The following is a 25,996-nucleotide window of genomic DNA, read 5'->3' on the forward strand; positions in this document are numbered from 1 at the left end:
GTGGCTCAGCGGAAATGAATCTGACTAGTACCCATGAGGATGCGGGTTCAATCCCTGAGTCTTGTTCCGTGGGTTAAGGATCCGGTGTTGTCATGAGCTGCGGTGTAGGTCCAGATGAGGCTTGGATCCTGTGTTGCTGTGGCTGTGGCTAGGTCAGCAGCTACAGCTCTGATTGGACCCCTAGCCTGGGAACCTCCATATGCCACAGGTGCGACCCTAAAAAGCAAAATAAATAAATAAGTAAAAAATGAGCTGATTTGCAGAATGAACTCAGAAAAAAATTAAGATCAGAGGAAATAGTCTGTTCCCCGGAGTGTTTACATTTTATTCTGAGGGCACAGTGAGTGGTGTGAAGGGAGGGGATGATAACAGTTCTAAGAAAACTGATTTAAAAAACTGGCACAACTTTTCCACCACTTTGTGTACTGGACCTTGACCATAGATAGCACTTAAAGCATTAAAAAAACAAAAAACACAAGCAAATGGTTTGCCTACTGTTTTCAAAATTCCCTGTCCAAAAGGAGTGAGAGACCAAGGCCCACAAACTCCGTGAAGGGTTAGTTCCTTTGGGACCTGATTGTGCTCTGTTAGAAAGTGATCTGGCTAAGGGATGAGGAAAGAATAATGCAGGAACATTCTAGAAAGTATACTGATTAGGACACGCTGACTCTAACAATGTATTTCATAGCTTAAATCTGATGGGAGGTTGTATGATCATAAGCGTTTATCTATTAGTCAGAAATCCTAGATAAAGGGATGGATGTCTATAGATTGCGTTTTTGACGGTGTTCCACTTTAAGCTATTTTTTTCCGGTGCCATTTCTTTAGAGCTGGTTGAAACCCGTTTATGACGTTATCTGCAAGGCGCTGTGCAGGGGCCTGCGGGAGTTTACAGAGACACCTGGTGGCTGTTAAGGTGAAGTAACCCGGCTTTGTTAGAAAATAAAAGATTGGAATTGTGTCTAAAATTTGGTTTTTGTGGTAGAGAATTTCATTCTTTATTCCAGTTCTTTTTGTAGCTTGCAGTTATGTATTTTAAAAAATAGTCTTTGATTCTTTCTAATTACTTTTGTAGACTCCAGCCTTTCTTTCCTAAAGAAACCATCAACCGGGTGAACTAACCAGCTCCATAAGCTGGGTGAAATCTACCCAAGGCCAGGACCACAGCAAGGCAAACACAAATTAAGGAGGTGCAAAAACGTCAGTGATGAATACAGATAATATTTTAATGCAATAATTTGAAAGTCAAAAGTAATGCAAAAAAACGCATTATAAACAAAAATATCAAAATTGTAAATACAGGATTGCTCTTATTGATTTCCCTTTTTATCTCAGGCCCCCGCAGGGCTCCAAAAGGCACTGAAAAGAGCCAAGGCACTTGGTGGTCTAGGCGCAGACTGGATTCACGCATGCTCAGTGAATGCATGGCCACCAGCCCCACCCCCACCCATAGTTTCCCGGATCTTGGGATGTCTTCCTGTCTCCTCTCATTCTAGTCCAGCGTAAGGAGCCTAGGTCAAGGGCAATGGTAGGACAGAAAATTTAAAAGTTGCCCTGAGGGAAAAATTTGGAAACGGATTCTTTCAGTTCTGTTTTCAGGACCGTCCTTCCTCTGCCTTCTTCCCAAATCTGCTTCTCAGAAACGGCTCGAATCATCGGATGAGACCTGGATACCGAGGGCAGGAGGGAATGGAAAACAATGTGGTTCTGGTGAGAAAGCCTTTTTCTGTTTTAACACATCCCCCCAGTTCCCGTTTACCGGGACCAGGGCAGGGCGTGGGAGTGGGAGAGGTGAGGATCCGGACCCCGGGTAGGGGGTGGGGGTGCAGCTTCCCGCGGGCAGCCGGCTGTGGCAAATGTCATAGCCAGCACATCCCAGATGGCCTGGAAGGGTAGGAGTTTGGTCTCCCGGCTTCCCCATTCTTCCTCATAAGAATTGCTGCCTGGGAGTTCCCTTCGTCGCGCAGAGGAAACGAACCCGATTAGGAACCATGAGGTTGTGGGTTTCGATCCCTGGCCTCGCTCAGTGGGTTAAGGATCTGGCATTGACATGAGCTGTGGTATGGATCACAGACCAGGCTCGGATCTAGTAGTTGCTGTGGCTGTGGTGTAGGCTGGTGGCTACAGGTCTGATTAGACCCCTAGCCTGGAACCTCCATATGCCTCCGGTGTGGCGCTGAAAAGGAAAAAAAAAAAAGAAAAAAAAAATCGTTGCCTGAAAGTAGCTACTGTGCGCCAGAGGAGAGGGTTAGGGTTAGGGTTAGGGTTAGGGTTGACTTTCACTTAACTCTGCGTTGTCATCAGAGCCGCTGACTGCAAATAGCAGGAAAATATTGTGCAATGGGAACTGCAAAGCTTCTGTGAAAAGAAGAAGTAAAGCCAGTAGGCTGAGAACATGACAGGTTTTTGATCCGTTATCAGACCTCAAGAACAAAGAATTTCAAAAAAGTTCCAAGAAGCAAATGGCCTTGTCAAGGAGGCCCAGAGGGTCTCATAGATGGCGCGCCTTAGTTCACAGTGAAGACGAACCCCAGGAATAAGAGGAAGCTAGGGGGTGCTCACTCTATACAACTGTGAAAAGTATGGTGGCTTTCAAATCTATCCCTCTAGGGGATTTCGGGGAGAAAGCACGTGCCCTCTGACAAAGCACAGACATCAGAGCCTGCCCTGTCCCCAGATCATTCACTGGCACACATTGGATACCCTGGATCGTGTATCAGCTGTTCTCCTGACCCAGAAAACTGCACACCCCTTATCACCTGTTGGCGGCTCTTTGTGACCTTGGCTTCTCTGTTGACAACATAATGGGTCTCTTTTGACCAGTGGAGGTTTGGGGTCTTTGAGAGCCTGTGTGGTTCAGGAGGGAAATCATATTGACGTTTATTGAGAGCTTGCCATCCGCCAAGTATGTGTTGGTGCTTTATCTGTTTTCTCTTTAATTCTCAAGATAACTTTTTTTTCGCTTTTTTTTTAGGGCCACCCCTGTGGCCTATGGAAGTCCCCAGGCTAGGGGGAGAATCGGAGCTGTAGCTGCTGGCCTGCAACCACAGCGATGCGGGATCTGAGCCACATCTGCAACCTACACCACAGCTCATGGCAGCATCAGATCCTTAACCCAGTGAGTGGGGCCAGGGATTGAACCTGCGTCCTGATGGATACTCGTTGGATTTGTTTCCACTGTGCCACAATGGGAATTCCTCAAGATAATTTTTAAGTGATTTTTATAATTATCATTTTTATAAATGAGAAAAACTGAGATTCAGAGAAATTGTGTAACATGCTCAAGCTCACAGTACTAGTAGGTGGTGGTTCCAGGACTTGACCCTGGGCCACAGGACTCCTCCTTTGTCTCTATGTTCTTCCTGTTGCTTTCAGTCAGCAGAGACATGGGGGAGATGCCTCCCCCGCCTCCTGCTCCTGCTGCATCCATGGCAGACAATGCTGATGCTCCTGATGATTGTTCCGTTTGATCTAAGACTATGTACAAGGCACAGGCTACATATGAAGAAGTAGAAGTTATGCTCCATGTTTGCAAGGAATTTTCTTTAACACAGGTTAAAATATAATACAGCAATAGACTAGCAATACAAGGCTGTAAATTACACCCTAGCCATGAGTGCTAAAAAGATTCTGCTAAGCTTATGAATCATAGGAAATATATCCACCATCCTTTATCTGAAAGCCGGCCTTTTCCCCACTTTTTAATTCATTCTGGAATTAGATTGCTGTTTTCATTCTGGATATTACCCATCTAGTCAATCAATAAATATCTTCTCTGTGGGTAGGAGTGCAGCACAGAACAAGGCCAAGTCCCCATTCCAGGGAACTTAATTTCTAGTAGGAAGACAGACAATAAACTAGCAAGTATGTGTGCGTGTGCTCGTGCGCGCACACACACACACGCACATGCACACACTTCAGCTGGTCATAAGTGGGATAAGACAGTAAAGCAAGGAAAATAGACAGATTGGGGTGGAGTTATTTTATACAGGGTCGTGGGCATTCCAGCTGAACCGAGAAGGAAGAGAGAGAGGACACCAGAGGACATGGCCAAAGGCACTGCAGGCAGAGGGACCAGGAGCAATGTCCCTGAGTCCGGTTTGTGGACTACCAGAGGCCAGCCTGGTTGGAGAGCAGTAAGGGAGGGGAGAGGGTTAGAGATGGAAAGACGGGGGCCTTGTAGTCGCTGGTAAGGATTTGGGCTTTTCCTCTGAGCAAAACAAGGATCCGCAGGAGAGGGCTGAGCAGAGGGGTGACGTGGTAAAATGATCACCTGGGGTGTGGCACCAGCACCACATGGAGATATGCAGCCCACTCTTCCTGTTTTCCAGGAGGGCCTCCTTCCTTCCCTTCTGGAATCCCTTTTGTTCTGACTTTGCCTGCATTTCCCCAAGCCAAGGGGATTTGGGTACTGTTGTGGGGTGGAGGCACCATCCTAGAAAGAGAACAGGGCTCTGGGAATCTACTCAGTGATGTTGCTGAAGCCCTGCCTCCAGGGTCTCTCTGTCTCCTTCCTGGAGACCCCAGAGGGTCTCACATTACTTCTGAAACATTCCCCGCACTGCTCACTGCTCTCAACCCCTAGCCTGGCTGTCGCCGCAATTTCTATATCATCACTGGGTATGTCACCCATATCTGGGTACCCTGATTCCCTGCCCATGGCACTCTAAGGTTACTGTGCAGAAGTGAGAAGACCTGTCCTTGCCTCCAAGCATCAAATAGGACTGCTCTGGACCCTCCAGGTCCCCTCTGTTTCTGGCTCTTCACTGGAAAGTATCCTTTTATGAATCAGAGCTCCTGCTCTAGAAATCTGGTTACTGGACCCCCAGGAGCCTGTGCTGGAAGACAGGTGGGACTTAGCTGAATTGGCTGAGCTGCAGTCACCATCAACCCTGGCCTCACCAGGCATCTGCTCATATAGAGCTTGTGCATCATGACTCTCTTCCCTTTAGGCTGTGCTCCATCTTCATCTGGGACACTGACCCCTATTGCTGTTCGCTTGACCCTGATTAAGTGGATTTAAGGGTCTGATGACATACAGCAAGGGTCAGCGACCTTTGGCCAGCCACCTATTTTTGTAAATAAAGTTTTATTGGAACACAGCCTGCCCATTCATTCACATATTACCACTGGCTGCTTTCAAACATGATGGCAAGAGAAGAGTGGTTGCCTCAGAGACCATATGGCCTGCAAGGCTGAAAATACTTACTATCTGGCCCTTTACCTAAAGAGTTTGCCAATCTCTGTGATAGATTTAGATCTGCTAATTCTTACAAAGTGGGAAAGAGGATTTAAAAGACTGCTATAGGAGTTCCCTGGTGGCCTAGCAATTAAGGATCCAGCATTGTCACGGCTGTGGCTCCGGTCACTGCTGTGGTGCAGATTCTGTCCCCAGCCCAGAAACTTCCACATGCCATGAATAGGGTCAAATAAAAAGAGACTGTTACAAAAATACGTAAGTAAGTAAATCCATAATGGACTAATAATAATAGTAATATTTCAATGAAAAAGAACAACAAGAAGATGGCAGGACTGCTATTCTCCCACTCAGAGCACAGACTGTTCGTCAGGTAAAATAATTGTCCTCTAATCAGGTCTGTCAAGCAGTTGGTGGAGAGAGGGAGAGAGAGGCCAGAGCCAAAGGCAGAATAGAAGAGAGAAATAGATGATAGATAGATAGATAGACAGATAGATAGATGAATTGTTGCTACAGGTTATATGCTCAGTTTAAAAAAATTCTCCCATTATATTATCACTTGTTTAGCACTTTTTATGGTCAGGCACTGTTCTTAGTGTGTTACGGAATCAAGCTTTTGTCCACTCACCCGACTTAAAGCAAAGTCAATTTACTGACACCAACTTGTTACTGAAGCAAAGTATAACATTTGTTGCAAGGTGTCCAACAAGGAGAACAGGCAGCTAGTGCCCAAAAGACGTAAACTCCCCAGTGGCTTTCAGGGAAAGGTTTTTTTTTTTTTTTTTTTTTTTTTTTTTTTTTTGGTCTTTTCAGAGCCATACCCGCAGCATATGGAGGTTCCCAGGCTAGGGGTCTAATTGGAGCTGTAGCTGCTGGCCTACGCCACAGCCACAGCCACAGCAACACCAGATCTGAGCCGAGTCTGCAACCTACACCACAGCTCATGGTAGCGCCGGATCCTTAACCCACTGAGCAAGGCCAGGGATCCAACCTGCAGCCTTGTGGTTCCTGGTCGGATTCGTTAACCACTGCACCACGACGGGAACTCCATTTCAGGGAAAGGTTTTTAAAGGCAACATTAGGAGTGAAGCTTACCGGGTGCCTGATTAGCTCATGGACATTCTTCTGATTGCTTGGTTGTGAGGTAACAGGGTGGTATTTCAGAAGTCAACACCGTCAGCTTTCTGTTTCCAACCAGTCTGGAATCTGGGTGCTGGTGGTCGGCATGCAGTTACCTTCTTCCACCTGGTGGGGGTTTTGGTATCTGCAAAACAACTCAAGGATGTGGCGCAGGATGTTATCTATAGCCCTTGAGGAGGTCCTTGACTTTGTTTTATGGCTAAATTATTATCGTTTTGTTTGGCTTGACTTCTTTTCTTTTTTCCCTCATTTTCTCACTTCTTTGATTAAATTTGCTCTTTGGAATTCATGGAAAGCTAAAGCTTTTCTGCAAACAAGAGATGGAGGACACAGTAGTGGTGGTGGTGGATGTGTGTGGGTGGGGGTTCTGTCCTCACAAGGTCCTGCTTGGTTGCAGAGGTTTCACATATGTTCACTCATTTAGTTCTCAGAACAGCTCTACAAGGTACTATTAGAATTGTCCCCATTTTATAGGTGAAGAAACAAAGGCCCAGAGAGGTTAAGGAATCTGTCTGAAATTACACAGCTAGTGAGTAGGAAGCAGTCTTGATTCCAGGCAGTTTGACTCCAGAGTTTATGGTCTTAAATGTTATACTGTGTTTTCTTGATTATAAAAATAAAGGCACAATAAAAAACAAAAATATTCAGAGAGGGTGGCCTCAGAGGGTAGTAGCACTTTAGCTATGATTTGACATTCCAGCTCCTAACCCTTATCCCAAACTTTGGTGCATAACAAAGGTATTTGGAAACTACTTATCTTTTTTTTTTTTTTTTGCTTTTTAGGGCCGAACTTGCGGCATATGGAGGTTCCCAGGCTAAGGGTCCATTTGGAGCTACAGCTGCTGGTCTGCACTACAGCCACAGAAACTCAGGATCTGAGCCATGTCTGCGACTTTCACCACAGCTCAAGGCAACGCCAGATCCTTAACCCACTGAGCGAGGCCAGGGATCGACCCTATGTTCTTATGGTTGTTCATCAGATTCATTAACCACTGAGCCATTACGGGGACTCCTGGAGACCACTTATCTTAAAAAAGCTCTGAGTTTTAAATTTTGAGACCCATGCTCCGAATTAATCCATTAGAAAGTAGGCATGAAATAGGTCCTCAGGCACAGAGCCCCATCGAGTCATCTCCTGAGATTTCAGTGACCTGGGAGGCATTAATTAGCAGGTGCCACAGCTCTGAGCACCTAGGACAGTTCCTGCCACAAGCTCAGATTGCTAGAGGATCCTCGGATTGCTAGGGGATGCTGGTTTGGCTCTCAGTAGAGAGTTGTCAGTCTGTCTAGTCTGCCCGCTCTCTGGGCGGACCTCAGTTTTTTTTCATGTAGAGGTCAGTTAGATAGTCTCCATGAGCTTTTCGAGGGTTAGAAGCATCCCGATTCTAGATTTAATGAAATGGAGAAAATACTCATGCCGTATTAGTTGGTGGCAGGGGAAAACCCTTTACCATACATCGTTTGACTTCTGCAATTTGTGTTTAAAAATACGTGTAACAGAATGAAAGTATTTGTCTTCTTCTCTCCTTTGTCCTGTCCCCTCCCCACCTGCTACTGGGGAGAGGGTCTTTTGGTAAAAGAATTCACTAGAATTCTCTGTCAGGCAGGAGCTCTTGTCCAAAGAGCAGAAGCACTGCCATCTACCTCCTAAATGGAGCCAGAGATTTCTGCCAGAAGGCTTGACCCCAATGGACAAAAGATTCTCAGTAGCTTCAGCCACAAAGGGTTGAGCAGGGACGCTGATGGGAGGGAGAGGGGTGGAAAGGTTGGGAGACAGTTCAAGTAGATCCCGCGTGAACTACAAGGCAGCCACATGAGAAGAGGAAAGGGGTATTTGGGAGCATCCTCTGCGCTTATTGTGCTCATGATCTGCATGGAGTAAGGCCGAGTTCACCTGCTGACCTGGGTCCTTCCTGATCTCGCAGGACGTGACAACACAGTTATACAAGCTTTTGAAAAGATGGCTGCCTTGTGAACCCTGCCCGTATCTCTGCCCGATTGGATTCTTTGGGTGACTTTTCTTTCCCTTTGTTGTCCTTTTTATACTTTCTAGTCTACATTAGACATGTATTGCTTATATAATAAAAATAATCATTAAAATATTAAGATCTGGAGTTACCGTCATGGCGCAGTGGTTAACGAATCCGACTAGGAACCATGAGGTTGCAGGTTCGATCCCCGGCCTTGCTCAGTGGGTTGAGGATCCAGCGTTGCCGTGGGCTGTGGTGTAGGTTGCAGACGCGGCTCGGATCCCACGTTGCTGTGGCTCTGGCGTAGGCCGGCGGCTACAGCTCTGATTTGACCCCTAGCCTGGGAACCTCCATATGCCACGGGAGTGGCCCAAGAAATGGCGAAAAGACAAAAAAAAAAAAAAAAAAAATTACAATCTTGGGAGTTCCTATTGTGGCTCAGTGAGTTAAGAACTTGACTAGCCATGAGGATGTGGGTTTGACCCCTGGCTTCATTCAGTGGGTTAAGGATCTAACATTGCCGCAAGCTGTGGTGTAGGTCACACATGTGGCTCAGATCTGGTGTTGCTGTGGCTGTGGCTGTGGTGTAGGCTGGGAACTTCCGTATGTCACAGGTGTGGCCCTAAAAAGAAAATATTTTTAAAAACAAAAAATATTAGGATCTTATAGAAAGTCTCCCATATCCTAATATTATGTTTTAGGACTAGACCAGTTCCTCAAAATGGCTCCATAGTGGAGTATTTGGTTCCCAGAGACTCTGAAATGGTGGGAATACTTCCTTGTGGCAAGGAATGATGCTTCTCAGGAGGCGTAGATGTTGAAGGGATTATTGTGCTCTCTAGAAACTCTCTGGATTTCGGGTCCCCTTTTCGTGGCCAGAGCATACTCCCTCAGGTGGTGACAGTGCACAAACTATGGTGAAATGCTCTTCAGAACTTCTGCCCATGAACCGGGGAAAGGGAGCTGCTGCCATGAACATCGTGAACTTCTGGACTTCAATAGTTTGGTGCTCCATGAACCTGACTTAATATGCCAACAGATGTGACCAGTCCTATGTTAATGGGGCCTCAGAAAATGGGGTGTGCCCTGGAGTTTCCAAATTTCTGGGTGGCTGAGGTTTATTCAGATTATTTTCATTGTCTGAGCCCACTTTTGGCATTTCTTCTTCGACTGGTATCCTACAAGCTTTAAGGCCACCATGTTACAGGCCTGTTTTTTTTTTTTTTTTTTTTTTTTTTTTTTTAGTTTGGTCTGGAGCTAAGGCAAAGGTGGTGATTGAGTAAAAGTGAGCCGGTCCCTGGGAAATCACCTAGTGATTGTTTTTAGAATGAATCTGAGAGGAGTTTGCTTTTTAGTCATTAACATCTCTGTCCTAAAAGGCAAACTTCCCACACCCCACCCACAAAGTATTGGTTTAGTTTGGTTTGTGTTAACATGGAGAGGTGAGCATCAAGTTTTACCATTTAAAAAAAATTCACAACTGTAATGGAAAAAATAAAAATCATGAAATAGAAAAGTTTAAAAATTTTTAAAAATTTAAAAATTTAAAAATGGGAGTTCCTGTCATGGTGCAGTGGAAACGAATCTGACTAGGAACCATGAGGTTGGGGTTCGATCCCTGGCCTTGGGTTAAGGATCCAGCATTGCTGAGAGCTGTGGTGTAGGTCGCAGACCCAGCTTGGATCTGGCGTTGCTGTGGCTCTGGCCTAGGCCAGCAGCAACAGCTCCAATTAGACCCCTAGCCTGGGAACCTCCATATGCTGCAGGTGCGGCCCTAAAAAGACAAAAAAAAATTTCAAGTGAGCAACTGAAAGGACTGAGTTAATCAAAAGCAATCAGACTACCAAGGATGATTACTTTGCAGGCAGCTGTCAGGCAGCTGCCACAGCAGCTAACAGCACGCATTCTCTGAGCCCTTATCCCCAGGCTGCTGCTTTCTTGCTCGGTGAGGTGGGGCATCAAAGACACACAAATAAGGTAGAGAAGGAGGGGAGGCCGAGTTAGCTCAGGGAGCACGTTGGGCTGGGGCGGGTGGCCTGGATTCTGTCTCTGGCCACGTGCTGCTGGAGGCAAGCCACCCACATCTCCGGATATCAGTTTCCTCCAGTGGAAATGAGACATTCAACCCAATTTCAAAAGGACCTTTGGTCTCTGAGATTCCAGAGCGGAAGGGTTTTTGGAGGAGGGAGGCCTGCGCGTGGGCACCAGGAGCTGTCATTTGATGGGTGACTCAGACTCGCGTCAGAGAAATAACGTCCTCACAATCAGCACAAGGGCACAGGCAATTAAGAAACACACTTAGCTGATGGCTGGAGTGTCTGTTCCATTCGGAGGATATATTCCTGAAGAGGGACAGGGTGACTCATCAGACGGCTGTAACCTGATGAAGCAGAGCTATCCAATTTCCTTGCTCTGATTCCAGGCCAACGACTGATCTTAATTTGGTTGTCCAAGACAGTCTCCCCGGGGCAAGAGGAGGGGCAGGCGATGGCAGTTGGAAACGGACGTTCTTCTGGGTGAGCAAAAGGAGATCATATATGAGAAATGACTGAAATTTTATATAGTAGCATTCAAAAGCAAAGGGATAGCATCCTTAGTAATATCATTAGTTATGAGTCATTATCTGCTGATTTGGTTAGCTTTTGACTTTTTTTTTTTTTTTTTGTCTTTTTGCCATTTCTAGGGCTGCTCCTGTGGCATATGGAGGTTCCAGGCTAGGGGTCGAATCAGAGCTGTAGCCACCTGCCTATGCCACATCCACAGCAGTGCAGGATCCGAGCCGCATCTTCCGCCTACAGCAGAGCTCACGGCAATGCCAGATCCTTAACCCACTGAGTGAGGCCAGGATCGAACCCGCAACCTCATGGTTCCCTGTCGGATTCGCTAATCACTGAGCCACGACAGGAACTCCGACTTTTTTTTTTTAAACAACTAGTAAACCTTGGATAACTTGGTAAATACAGAAATTCTGTATCTACAAAGCTGGTCAGAGATAAAAATGACTAACCTTTGCGTAGTGCTGTACCATTTGCAAAGTGCTTCTTTATACACTATCCCAATAGTTCTGGGAGAACACTATTTATAGAATGTCTCTAATATCCTATTATTATTGATAGTATAGAGAGTATTATTTTCCAGTCTCTAGCTCAGGAAAGCTCAGTATTCTAGAGCGAGGCAGTGTTTGGGCTGGCGTTCAAACCCAGGTCTTCCACTCCTAATCCAAATCACAGTGCTGCTGCTGCTTCTGAAGAGAAAGGATGCTCTCCTCTTATCCAACTCCCACCCCCACCCTCACCTCCCACCTCCTCCCACAGCCACTCACACTCATTACTATACAAGATCAGTGCCCAGTGGGACAACTGAGGAAGTGATGAGAAGCGGAGGGCAGAGAAGACACCCAAATGTCAGTCTGTTCTGCAGATCGTGGAACTGCTCTTCTTTCCCTCTTCAAATGCCACTCAAAGCACATAGAGCCTAGGAGTTCCCGTCGTGGCTCCGTGAAAATGAATCTGACTAGTATCCATGAGGATGCAGGTTAGATCCCTGGTCTTGCTCAGTGGGTTAAGGATCTGACGTTGCTCTGGCTGTGGTGGAGGCCAGCAGCTATATCTCCGATTTGACCCCTAGCCTGGGAACCTCCATATGTCACGGGTTTTGCCTAAAAAGACCAACAAAAAAAGGCACATAGAGCCTTTCCGGACTGCTGCCCCATGCCTGGGTCAGTTCAACTTTCCTTAGTGTCCAGACTCAGGCAGAATCTTCTCATTGTGGGTATAGACATCTGCTCAGATGGGATCTTGCGGGGGTTGGGGGGAAGGCTCCTACTTATCTTCCATTCAAAGTTTGGTCTGGATGTCCCTGCCAGTGGTAGCTAGGGACCTTCAACTGGGACGGCCCCCCCCCAGAGCAGCACCACCTGACCTAACCCGCTTGGGACTCCTGGCATCTCAGCTGCGGGAGCTGCCAGTCTCGGATTACCGAGGGGAGGATCTCGGGACCTTGGGCTGTCTGTGGGCTGCAAGCCCAAGCTCTCCATCTGCTGCGTGGACAGTGGCAGATTGGGTTTGCTGTGCCCAGATCCTTCCCATTCACAAAGCGAAGTAGAAGACTGTGCTGGGAATTTATACAGGCTTAGGGAAAAGATGAACTGGCCCCATTCCTGCATCTCCTTTTGCTGGATTTACTTTGCTGCCTCCAGACTGGGAGGTAAGAGGCTGGTGGATGTGTAACCATCTTGGCTCATCTGGGGCCACGTCTTTGGTGGGATGTGGGATGAGCTGGGAAACAGAACAAATGATCTAGCTACGAGGAAGTAATCTGCCTTCTTACTGACTTGTGCTGCTCCTGGTAGGGCGTGCCAGGAAAATGACTCCTATGCACCCAGAGCTTGTCCCAATCTGTTGCTGGGTCATTCACATTGCTGGTCCTCGGTCTGTTGTTCTTTGCCTTGAAATACACATGACCCCGAAAGTTGATCCGGGTCCCTCTTTTCAAGCAGCCGTAGACACAGCAGATGGAAAATATGCTCAGAAGTTGTTTAACGACCTTTTTGAAGATTATTCCAATGCTCTTCGTCCAGTAGAGGATACAGATAAAGTCCTGAATGTCACGCTCCAGATTACACTTTCTCAGATTAAGGATATGGTGAGTAATATGTCGTGGTGACTCTTTGGAATGTTTAGAATGAAGCTACCAGTGCTTTCCAAAGGGAATGTTTTAGCTGGGAATTTAAGAGGGAATGAGAACAAATTGTTCTTTGCGCAATCCAGTGGGAGAAGGAGACTCTAGGAAAAGAAAGCTTCCTGCAAAATTAATTTCACTAAATGTTGCCATTAACATTAGCAGACTTGGATCATCTAAAGAAAGGTGGTGTTACACATGGCAGGTTCCGTTTCTACAAAATGTGCAAAATCGGCAAAACCATAGAGACAGAAAGCAGAGTAGTAGTTGCCAGGGGCTGTGGGATGACAGGGAATAGTGATTGCTTGATGGTCATAGGGTTTCTTTTGGGGGTTATCAATGTTCTGGAGTTACAGAGTGGTGATGGTTGCACAACCTCGTGAATAAACTGCAAGCCACTGAATGATACGTGTTAAAATGGTTAAATTAGTGAGTTTCATGTACTGCATATTTTATCCCAATTTAAAAAGAAAGGTGGTGTTTTAAGAGGACATACCTTATTTAGTGCATATGTGTGTTTAATTTAATTCTTCTCTACGCTGTAGATATTTCTTGACTTTTTCATTCACGTGAATATCAGTTGATCAATTTTCAGAGCTATTTGGGCTGTTGATCCATGCAAAGATCTGATGATTTAAATGTTTGTCCACTTTTCATTCGGAACACTGAATCAAGCAGGAAAAAACATGGCCTTGGTGGTCAATCAAGGGGATAGACTGGGAAAACTCTTACTTATTTATAGGAACTAGGTTAGCCCTCTTGAATTCCTATTTTGAAGGCAGGTGTTCTAGAGACAGTGTGTTGGGTTGAGGAGTCTGTTGGACAAAGTTAAATCCAGGTTAATTGTGCAGGATGAAAGAAACCAAATTCTGACTGCCTATTTATGGATCCGCCAAATCTGGCATGACGCATATCTCACGTGGGATAGAGACATGTATGATGGACTGGACTCCATCAGGATCCCCAGCGACCTGGTGTGGAGGCCGGATATTGTCCTGTATAACAAGTAAGTACAGGTTTCTCAGGAATGAACTCGTTGATGTAACAGCATGTAAGCACCATGAAAGGGGAATGTTCAAAACGTGCACGAAGCCAGTTCATATTCCTAGGCCCTGCGTGGTGGTCTTAAAACCTCAGATAGTGAAACAGTAGGACATAAAACCGTAGAGTTACAGTCCCCTTTTCAGGTGAGAAGCTGTATTAGAAGTTTTCTGGGGCTCTTGGAACAAAGTACCACAAACAGGGTGGCTTAACCAGCAGCGATGTACTGTCTCACAGTTCTGGGAGCTAGAAGTGCAAAACAAAGATGCAGGTGAGGTTGGTTCCTTCTGGGACTTTGAGGAGGACTCTGTTCTGTGTCTCTCCGCTAGCTTCACAGGCGGTTGCTGCAGTCTTTGGTTCCTTGACTTGCAGAAGCATCACCCTAATCTCTACCTTCTTCTTCACATAGCATCCTCCCTGGGTGGGCTCTGTCTCCACATTTTCCCTTGTATGAGGAGACAGTCATATAAGATTAGGTGCCCATCTGACATCACTATGATCTCTTTTTATCCTTTTACATCTACAATGACCCTATTCCAGGTAAGGTCCCATTCTGAAGTGCCCGGGGCCAGGATTTCAATATGTGAACTTTTTCGAGACACAATTCAACCCATAATAGGGTGTTCCCTTGTCTGGGATCATGTGTCAATAATCCATGATACTACTAAGATTAAGTCCGAATGGGCCCACTAGAAGCTGGCCTATGGATTTTGGACTTTGTATGGAGAGGAAGATGAACACAAGATAACCAGTTGGCCTCTTCCTGGTCCCAGAGCCAAGGGCCGTGGTAAATGGGTCGGTGAGGCTTAGGTTTCTCAAACTGTACGGTGTGCATGAATCATCCAAGAAGTTTGTTAAAATACAGATTCTGATTGAGTTGGCCTGGGTAGACCTAGTGATTCTACTACATTTCTATAAGCTACAGATGGTAGTGCTGCTGGTCCATAGACCACACTTCGAGAAGGTCTATCTGCAGCCTGGATTTTAGTCAGTCCTACTCAGAGAGCTTGTCCAAGGGTCATGACCTCTGGAATCACAGCCCTGATCCTTCTGACCATTCCCCACTCTGAGTGGCCAGAGGAATCTTCCATATGCCTTCCCAAGCAAGACAACATCCACGTGCTGGCGCTTTATTATTCCAGTTCACTGCCTCCCTCAACACACACACACACACACACGTATGTAGAGAGAAAGAGAATGAACTGTGAATGTCTGTCACTCCTCCCACCCACAAGGTGCAGGAGAGTAATCAGAGAATTCGCTTTACATTGATCACTTATGGCATTCTGTAAGTTCAAAATTCTCCCTGGAAGACAAACAGATTCCTGGTTCTTCTCCCCCTCCTGTTTAAACAGGCTGAAGCAGTGACCAGCTCTTAACTGCAGTGCTTCTTTCTGAGATGGCATGGTAACCTAAGTTGTCTGCCCCGGTTCCTCTTTATCAGGGAAGCCCGTTATGTACCTATGAGCTCATACCTGCTATGGCTTTGGTAAATTTTTTCCCCATTCTCTCTCCTCCCTCCCCTAGACGATTGACCTTGAGATGTGTGCGTTCTGGTCCCCATCCCTTTCACAAATGGTGAACTCTTTTCACCACACTGATTAATCAACCTTTTTCTCTTCCTCCGGGTTGACTCTTTAGTCTTCTTTACCCTCTTAGCATGGACAGTTCTGGCTTGGATCCTCTAATCTCCTGTGCATTTTCCTTCTCAGCGATGTCAGAGTTTTACCCTTTAGAGGTAACCCTAAACATAGCTATGGTTGGGTGTCATTTGCATTATTTTAAGGAACCAAATTGAGACTAGATGAGAATAGAGGAGAGTTAGAAGATCAGGCAGAGGAGGGACCCCAGTGATCGCTGTTCCCCTCACCCTGGCTGTTCTAGCTGGATCCCTGGACCCATAGGATCTTCTGACCCCTGATATAATATCACTACTTCTCAGAAACTGGTACAGAACCTTGTAGACCACAGAATGGATTTCCTGAGTGGTGGTAAGGAGAATGAAGATGGATATAAAGCAGGCGACCCAGTCCTATGTGATAAAAATAGCTTAGGTAGGTAGAAATTTAACATCTAGATTCACCATTGCTGCCTGAATCCATGGGTTAGACTTGCTAGGGAGTCATCAGCATGGTGATGAGCTGGTAAGCTACTTCATATAAGGAGTAGTCAAACTTATTGATGCTTAGTTTGGAAGGGAGAAGCCCTTTGGAAGATTTGATGGCTATCATAGGCAATTGTAGAGAAAAATAAGTAGAGAAAATTCCTCCAGAGGACAAAACTCAAAATAATGAGTGGAAGTTAAAGGGTTGTTTTGTTTTGTTGCTTTTTTAGGGCCACACCTGCGGCATATGGAAGTCCCCAGGCTAGGGGGCGAATCGGAGCTGTAGCCGCTGGCCTACGCCACAACCACAGCGATGCAGGATCTGAGCTGCATCTTCGACCTACATCACCGCTCACGGCAAACTGGATCCCCCACCCACTGAGCGAGGCCAGGGATCAAACCTGCAACCTCATGGATACTAGTCAGATTCGTTTCCGCTGTGCCACAACGGGAACTCCAAAGGGTGTTTAAATTGCATTTTAATGCAATTTAAAAAATAACCAGTGATGCATATATACAGTGGAATACTACTCAGCCATAAACAGAACAAAATAATGCCATTTGCAGCAACAGGGATGCAACTAGAGATTCTCATGCTAAGTGAAATAAGTCAGAAAGAGAAAGATAAATACCATATGACATCACTTATATGTGGAATATAAAATATGGCACAAATGAACCAATCTATAGAACAGAAACAGATTCACAGACATAGAGAATAGACTTGTGGTTGCCAAGGGGGAGTGGGAAGGTGTGGGTTGGACTAGGAGTGTGGGGTTAGTAGATGCAAGCTATTACGTTTAGAATGGATAAGCAATGAGGTCCTACTGTATAGCACAGGGAACTATATCCATTCTCCTGGGAAAAACCATGCTGGAAGACAATATAAGAAAGGATATATATATATATATGGCTGGGTCACTTTGCTGTATAGTGGAAATTGGTACAACATTGTAAATCAACTATAGTTCAATATAAAATTTAAGAAAATAATTTGAACAAAGAATTTTCCGAAGAGATAGTGATTTCTTTAGCAGTGTAATGACTCAAGCAGATATCAGCTGTTATCAAATCAGTAAAGGAATAAATAAATTGGGACTCAAAGTTCTAGTGAGGTTGTTTAGTATAGGTAAATGGCCAATATAATGATTAGTATAAGAAGCTGCAAGGACTCCTGACATTTTTAGATTTGGTACAGAGTGGATTACAGAAATTTCAGATATGAGTTTACTATGAGCGGGTTCTAACAGCTGCATTTTAATGGGCAGGTTTAATACTTGGATTTTAGACCTAGTGAGAAACTGGGTGCCCTGTTGTATTCAGAAAGATTTGGCTACATTTTAGATTTAAGTTTCACTTAAGTAGCTTAGATAATTGAAAGGATGGCAAAACTTTTAAGATGAGATTGGAAATAAAGGAAAGGGAAGAGGAACAGGTTTGGACAAAAAGATGATGAGTTTGGTGTGCGACCTGTTCCGTTTGGGAGACCAAAGGAACATCCACATGGAGACAACCAACAACGAGGTCGTAAAGGCAAGTTTTTAGCCTGGAAAGAAGATCAGTGCCAGAGCTATCAGAAGCCCTTTAAGCCCTTATAGTTTTGCTCAGAGAAGGAAAGAAACTGGCTGAGGATAAAGTTAGGGAAACTATTCCCTGAAGGAATTTACAGAGATTCCTTAGAGAAAATGGTTGTAGGGGTAGAAGGAGAACTGAGAGTTGCCTCATAGAAACCAAGGGAAGAAAGGATGTCTAGGGACAACTCATGGTGTGACGTGCTTGGCAAGGGTTGATAGAATGGGGACTTAGAATAGTCTTTAGAGTTGCCCACTTGCAAGTCATGAGTGACTTTGAAAGAGCACACTTTGCAAGTTGGGAAGAAGCCAAATTGCAAGAATGAAAGCAAGACAGGGAAGTGAAAGCAGCACGTGTCAATCGCTCTTGAGAGCCATGCGCAGAAGGAGAGGAGAGAGGTGGGAGGTGCCTGCGAGGAAGGGAAGTTGGCCCGAGAGACTCGGGAACAGAGTTGGGAAGGGATTCCAGGAGCCAGAAAGAAGCAGAGAGACCAAGAGAAGGGAAATCCTAAAAGAGATTTGGAAAGAAGGGAGTCAGGGTAAGGAAGAGAAGTTAGCCTGAAAAGGAAGAGAGAGACTTCTTTTTGACATGGCAGGAAGATAAGGGGAACCCGTGAAAGACAGAGACATTGGAGATGGGAGAAGGGATGGACCATGGCACTGAGTAAACAGACAAGGCTGTGCCGAGGTTCCAGGCACTGTCTGGTACTGAAGAAACGGGTGGCTTCTCACTGTTCTCGCCTCTGCCAGCCCACACTCCCCCAGTTCTGGGGATCTGGCTTCTTATTGGCCCTGCTGGGAAAGGCCTCTCTGCTCAAGTGCAAGACGAAGATCAGCTCAGGATTGATGGGAAAGGGAAGAGGAGCTGCTTGAAGGGCATGAAGTGTTGGAGGAAAGGGAAGATAGAGGAAAACAATTGAAATCATGCCTTAGGGCCATATTACTGAACACGGCTCTCTCGACCTCTGTTTTGAAATTTTGACCCTGTAATTGTTTTCATCTTCTAGTTGGGAACATGGAACCCAGTTAGAGGGAGGGGCAAGAGAAGAAATGCATATGAATTTGGACCCCTACTATGTGTCAGGCAGTGAGTTGGGGCTCTATGTAGTATGGTGGACAGAACAATTGCCCCCAAAGTGTCCACGTCCCAATCCCTGAAGCCTGTGAATATGTCACCCTACCTGGCAAAAGGGACTTTGCGGGTGTGATTAAATTAAGGAGTTGAGAGGAGATTATCCTGGTGGGGCCTTACAAGAGAGAGAGGCAGGAGAGTCAACTGTCATGAAGGAAGCAGAGATGAGAGTGACTAAACCAAAGAATGCAGGTGGCCTCTAGATGCTGGAGAAGGCTAGGAAATGCAGCCCTGCCTAAACCTTGCCTCTAAAACGGTAGAGATGCTAAATTTGTGTTGTTTTAAGACACTCGGTTTGTGGTAATTCTTCTACAGCAACAATAAGAAATTAATAGATTAGCTTTTTATTTAATATAGCAGTTTAAAGGACACATTAAGGCACTATCACCTTTGCTTTTAACGGGGGAGTGATAGAAATGGAACTTGCTCAAAGTTGCAAAACCTGACCAAGTTTTTAACCCAAATCTCTCTGTGATGTTTCTGTGATGTCACTACCACTTTCTAAAGGAGAATGAGTTTTATTCAACCAACCCACTTATATACCTACTGACGGGTCTTTGTTAAACCCTTCTTCTGTGCAAAGCATTCAGTCTGTGTGTTGAGAGGTCAATTAGGATTTTAAGATTCAGTTTCTGACCTCAAAGAACAGTCCAGTGAGAAATGCATGTAAAAACTATAATTCAGGGTAAAAACGTAAACCCCTTATACTGTAGAAATAAAGTGCCAAGGCCCTTCAAAGACGAAGTGATTCCAGCTGCCCAAAGAGGTGAGCAAGGCTTCTCAGAGGAATTGGAATTGAGGATGTATTAGATTGGTACACTCAGAAAAGGGGATGGGGAGGATATTATAGATCGAAGGAAGGTTTGAGTAAAAGAGAGAAATCCACAGGATCTGTTAGGGTTTCAGCCTTGATGGGTGGAGTATGAGTGAGGGAGACTGGGGGCAGACAGTCTCCAGAAGGCTTAATGGAGGGATGGGAATAGATTATGGAGCATCTAGGACCCTGAAATGAGGTTTGATGTGTTTGTTTATTTATTTATTTTTTGTCTTTTTGCCATTTCTTGGGCCACTCCTGTGGCATATGGAGGTTCCCAGGCTAGGGGTCTAATTGGATCTGTAGCTGCCGGCCTACACCATGAGCCACAGCAACGCGGGTTCCGAGCCGTGTCTGCTACCTACACCACAGCTCATGGCAATGCAGGATCTTTAACCCACTGAGCAAGGCCAGGGATCGAATCCGCAACCTCTTGGTTCCTAGTCGGATTCCTTAACCACTGAGCCACGACGGGAACGCCAGGTTTGATGTCTTTGATGGGCCATTGAAGCCAGGGGAAGTGCTGAGCTGTAAAATGAGGTGATCAGAGAACCTAGGGAGATAAAAGAAGATATTACTCATGAAGTAATTAAGTCGTAATGTCTTTAATCTCCTCTTGAGTAGCTGGAGTGATGTTTTCAGACAGTGGGCTTTGTTGAGTTTGGCCAGTGGGGGAGCATCAGTGGTTAACTGGAGGGAGAAAATGGAATATGATTGGCATATGTATTCCTTTGCTCCCTTCCTGTAGAGTTATTATCTGTCCCTTGCCAGAAAGGCGTAACGCCTTCTGTGTAGTTACAGAAGATGAAGAAGGGCAAATTAGAGTTGATTCCAGACTTTCAAGCCAGGGTGACAGGAGTTGCAGTCCACGGCCAAAGACACTAAAGTGATATGTACAGGGTAGTGAGCTGCCCGGGGTGAGGAACCTGGTGAGTTATCCTGGTAAGCAGCTGTCATGTTCCTCCTCTGACCTCCAGGGCTGATGATGACTCTTCTGAGCCTGTGAACACCAATGTGGTCCTGCGGTATGATGGGCTGATCACCTGGGACGCACCAGCCATCACCAAAAGCTCCTGTGTGGTGGATGTCACCTACTTCCCCTTTGATCATCAGCAGTGCAACCTGACCTTTGGTTCCTGGACCTACAATGGCAATCAGGTGGACATATTCAATGCCCTGGACAGCGGAGACCTCTCGGACTTCATCGAGGATGTGGAGTGGGAGGTCCACGGGATGCCTGCTGTGAAGAACGTGATCTCCTACTGCTGCTGCTCTGAGCCTTACCCGGACGTGACATTCACTCTCCTTCTGAAGAGGAGGTCCTCTTTCTATATCGTCAATCTTCTCATTCCATGCGTGCTCATATCTTTTCTGGCTCCCTTGAGTTTTTATCTCCCAGCAGCTTCTGGAGAAAAGGTCTCCCTGGGAGTGACCATCCTTTTGGCCATGACTGTATTTCAGCTCATGGTGGCAGAGATCATGCCGGCCTCAGAAAATGTCCCTCTGATAGGTGAGTTCAAGTATCTTACACTTTGAGTCAGCTTTGTGGTGACCAGGGTTGTATCTGTGCCTTTAAAATCATAGCAATTAGGTCAGCTTCAAACACAAAACAGGATGTCGCATGTTTCATTGAGTGTCTTCAGTTGGCAACTTTGAACACAGATGTAGCTGTTGGAGACAAAACTGGTCTTGTGGCTTCTAGGTTTATGCAAAAGAGGAAAGGGAGCCATATGGTTTAGAGCAGTGGTTTTCAAAGTGTGGTCTCTGGACCCACAGCATCAGCATCATTTTAGAAATGCAAATCTTCAGGACCCACCCTAGATCAACTGAATTAGAAATTCTGGGGATGAGGCTTGGCAAACAGTTGTAACAAGCTTTCTGGGTGATTTTGACGAACTTTTTGTTCAAGTCTAAAAACCACTGGCTTGTAGTTTCCTCAATGGCCAAGCGGGTTAAGAACCCAACATAGTGTTTGTGTGGATGCGGGTTCAGTCTCCAGCCTCACTCGGTGGGTTAGGGATCTGGTGTTGCTGCAAGCTGAGACAAAGATCACAGATGCTGATGGGCTCAGGTGTGGCTGTGGCTGTTGCGGAGGCCTGCAGCTGCAGCTCTGATTCAACTCCTAGCCTGGGAACTTCCATATGCCTCAGGTGCGGCCATAAAAAGAAAACAAAGAAATAAAAATAAAAAACACTGGCTTATAGGTTAAGGCCCTGATTTCAAGGTCAAAGAAATCTGCATTGGAACGCTGCCTTCGACATTCTTTCCTTGATCAACCTGCTGCATCATCTGCAAAGTCTATGTAATTGCTACCTCATTGTGCTGTTGCTTAGCACAGAACCTGGCATATGTGAGCAAACAGTGACTATTATTATCTTATCACATCACAAGGGATTTCTTCTTAGGAAGAGTGGAAAACATGATGGAAATGAGGAGCCAGATTTTTAAGCCTGCCATCTACTCTTGATGGAATAATTCTCAACCTTTGCTGGATATCATAGGTGTGGGAGAGCTTGGTAAAAATGCAGGTTCCTATACCCAAAGTTGCATTTTTTTGTGTTTGTTTTAGCAATCTTGGGCAAGATTTGGGAATCTGAGGTAATTCTAAAGTAGATCACATTTTCAAAAATCTCTGATAATGAAATGTCCCGCTAGGAGAAGTAGGAGGCTAAACCTTGGCTGCCATCCCTGCCTTCTCTTTCCCTTACCTACCTTGTCCTGAGAGTGCTCCTAATACCTTTAATACCTACTTCCTGCCGCCAAGGATAACACCCAGATCCAGCATCTCTATCTCAGTGACTTGCTGTGGTAATAGATGCTTGCCAGAATCAGAAGCCAGACCTAATTTTTTGTTCTTTAACATAATCAATGAGGAAAAATTTCAGAACACCAAGAGACTTGGAGATCAATATCAAAGAAATATTATACTGCCTCTTTACTTTCTACTGAATCCAATATTACCAAATATTCAGAGGTTACTACATTGGTTTCTCTGGAGAGTTCTTTCTTGTTATGTCACTCCAAGCAAGACACACACACACACACACACACACACACACACACACACACACACACCTTTCTGAGGAATAGACACGGAAGATTCTCTCCTTCTCACTGCCACTAATAAAGAGAAAGAGGTGTAGTGGCACTTTTATTACTTCTCCTGAGGTGGATATGATTGACAGTGATGACATCCAATCATAACCCTATTTGGGGCAGGATACTTTGGCAGATCCCTCCTTCTTCTTTAGCAGTGACATTCAACAGCAAACTGGCTCTGTTTCAGGACATATCTCAAGAATTTTGCAAGCATTACTTTTTCTGTTTTGGTGATAACATGAAATATATCTTTTTAGGAAGGGTGCACACAAATCTTGAGAGCATTTATTAATAATCATTTTATTATTTGCAGCACCTATGAAATATAGTTCCAATCTTATAGAAATGTGTTTACATTTTTTGCATTAAATGTAGCATTTGATCTGGGCTATTGACTTATAGCCTTTCCAATGTCAAGAAAAATTGCATTTATTTTTAGTTTACTCAATGCTCTTAACAAATAATAAACAGATGACAAACATTATCAGATGCATTGACTTCATCTGTTAAGATAATTGTGTCAGTTTTTTACCCATTAATGTAGTGAATTACATTGCAGTTTTCTGATGTTGAACTAAATCCTTATCATGATGAATTATCAATTAAAGACACCATAGGGCTTAATTAGCCAATAAATTTTATGGGACTTTCTCAAATGTGTCTATAAATGAAATGGCCTTAGTATTTCCTTTCTTGTTACTTTTGAAATCGAGGCTAAATTTACTTCATAAAATGAGCTAGGTAAGCAATTTTCTCTCTTTTCTATTTCTGGAACAACTTGTGTAAGATATAAGTTATCTGTTCCTTTTTTAAAAAATTTATTTATTTATTTTTATTTTTTTTGTCTTTTTGCCTTTTCTAGGGCCACTCCTGTGGCATATGGAGGTTCCCAGGCTGGGGGTCCAATCAGAGCTATAGCCGCTGGCCTGCACCATAGCCACAGCAACTCAGGATGCGAGCCACGTCTGCGACCTACACCACAGCTCACAGCGATGCCAGATCCTTAACCCACTGAGCAAGGCCAGGGATTGAACCTGCATCCTCATGGTTCCTAGTTGGATTCATTAACCACTGAGCCACGACAGGAACTCCATAAGTTATCTGTTCCTTAAAAATTTGGTAAAAATCACCTGTAAAACCTTGACTCAAGAGATTTTTTGAAGGTGGGTGGGTAAAGGTATTTGATTAATTCCTATTTCTATTCAAGTGTTCTTGTTTCTTACACTAAATTTGACATCTTATACATTTATAGAAATTTCATCTAGGCTTTCACGGAGCTCCCATCGTGGCGCAGTGGTTAACGAATCCGACTAGGAACCATGAGTTTTTGGGTTTGATCCCTGGCCTCGCTCAGTGGGTTAAGGATCTGGTGTTGCCATGAGCTGTGATGTAGGTCACAGACACAGCTGGGATCTGGCATTGCTGTGGCTCTGGCGTAGGCTGGTGGCTACAGCTCTGATTCAGCCCCTACCCTGGGAACCTCCATATGCCACGGGAGCGGCTCAAGAAAAGGCAAAAAAGACAAAAAAAAAAAAAAAAAAAAAAAGAAAGAAATTTCATCTAGGCTTTCAAATTTATTATCATACAGCTATTTATAATATTATTTCTAAATTTCCATTCACTTATTTTTTCTTTTGTATCCTTTTTCTTTCTTCTTTCTGTCCCTGTTCTGTGAATAGCCTTATCAAAGATTTATCAATTTTCTTACTCTTTTCAAATAGCTTGCTTTTGGTTTTGTTCATCTTCTAGGTTCTTTGTTCTATATTTCAAAAATTTGTGCCCTTATCTTTATTGTTCCTTTCCTTAATTTTCCATTTTTCATAAATATTTGCTTTATGCAATCACATGTTAAAGACTAACCGTGACACAGTATCTCCTTTCTTCCCCAGTAGTAATGACCTTTCATATTAATGAGGCCCAAAGGCAATTCTGATAACTGGCCAAAATCATTCATTGTTTAGTTATTTGTTTATTGAAAGTGGAAGTTTTCTATATCATAATCTCAGCCAAACTTTTAACTCAGGGCAAGGAACAGTACTGAGAACTTTACGTGTATTTTCTCCATGAAGCTTTACCATATTCCTATGAGTTAGGTACTATTATTACAGTCATTTTATAGAGAAGGGAGCTCAGGCTTACCAGGATTATCTAACTTGCTCCAGGTCACAAGGCTAGTGAGCCACAGAGCTGGAATTTGAACCCAGTTTTATTCAAAGTCTATGCTTGTAACCATTAGTGTATACAGCTTCCTTAGCAAAAAAACTGTTCTTTGCTTTGTGAGTCAAACATGAGGACAGCTCTGCCCTAACGTGGCTATTGTTCTTCTCCAGGCAAATACTACATAGCCACAATGGCCTTGATCACCGCCTCCACCGCCTTGACCATCATGGTGATGAATATCCACTTCTGCGGGGCCGAGGCCCGGCCAGTGCCACACTGGGCAAGGGTGGTCATCCTGAAATACATGTCCAGGCTCTTGTTTGTCTACGACGTGGGTGAGAGCTGCCTTGGCCCTCGCCACGACAGGGAGCGGGGCCGCCTCTCCAAGGTTTATGGCCAGCTTCCAGAGCCTGATCTGAAAACTGCCAGAAACAAAGACCTTCCCAGAAAGAAGGAAAGGAACAAACTTGTAAAGAACGACTTGAGGTACCCGGGTGAGACTCTGCAGGATGCTGACAGCTACTGTGCACGGTATACAGTGTTGACGAGGAATATCGAATACATTGCCAAGTGCCTCAAAGACCACAAGGCCACCCATTCCAAGGGGAGTGAGTGGAAAAAGGTCGCAAAAGTCATAGACCGATTCTTCATGTGGGTTTTTTTCATTATGGTGTTTGTGATGACTATTTTGATCATAGCAAGAGCAGATTAAGTAGCATTTGGTGTGTGGGGATAAATCAATAAAATTCCCTGTGATCTGTTCTCAGGTTTTTCCAAGACCGAGAGATCTATATCTACATATACACACACATACACAAATATATATATCAATTAGGGATTAGGTTGTCTTTACTTAAAAAAAATTTTTTTTTATTTTTTCTTTTTATGGCTGCACCTGGGGCACATGGAAGTTCCCAGGCTAGGGGTCCAATGGGAGCAGCACCTGCCGGCCTACATCACAGCCACAGCAAAGCAGGATCTGAGCTGTGTTTGTGACCTACGCTGGAGCTTGTGGCAACACCGGATTCTTAACCCACTGAGTGAGGCCAGGGATCAAACCTGAATCCTCATGAGTACTAGTCAGGTTC

The 25,996-nt window shown here is 44.8% G+C and overlaps 1 protein-coding gene across 4 annotated transcripts; it reads left to right on the forward strand.

Annotated features, from left to right (window-relative positions):
• On the forward strand, positions 219–25,671 carry CHRNA9 (cholinergic receptor nicotinic alpha 9 subunit). Of its 4 annotated transcripts, XM_013978602.2 has the most exons (6): positions 219–1,710; positions 10,730–10,823; positions 12,806–12,951; positions 13,839–13,993; positions 20,627–21,159; positions 25,079–25,671. In XM_013978602.2, the coding sequence occupies exons 3-6, from the start codon at positions 12,949–12,951 to the stop codon at positions 25,618–25,620; spliced, it is 1,233 nt and encodes a 410-aa protein (XP_013834056.2). In that variant the 5' UTR covers positions 219–1,710; positions 10,730–10,823; positions 12,806–12,948; the 3' UTR covers positions 25,621–25,671.

Source organism: Sus scrofa, chromosome 8 (assembly GCF_000003025.6).
Source record: "Sus scrofa isolate TJ Tabasco breed Duroc chromosome 8, Sscrofa11.1, whole genome shotgun sequence".
NCBI classification, from domain to species: Eukaryota; Metazoa; Chordata; class Mammalia; order Artiodactyla; family Suidae; genus Sus; species Sus scrofa.

Coding starts and splice junctions, on each gene's coding strand:
- CHRNA9 (XM_013978601.2), top strand. CDS start 12,450: ATGAACTGGCCCCATTCCTGCATCTCCTTTTGCTGGATTTACTTTGCT. Junction 12,514..12,802: donor TGCTGCCTCCAGACTGGGAG/GTAAGAGGCTGG, acceptor CCTCTTTTCAAG/CAGCCGTAGACACAGCAGAT. Junction 13,994..20,626: donor GATATTGTCCTGTATAACAA/GTAAGTACAGGT, acceptor TCTGACCTCCAG/GGCTGATGATGACTCTTCTG.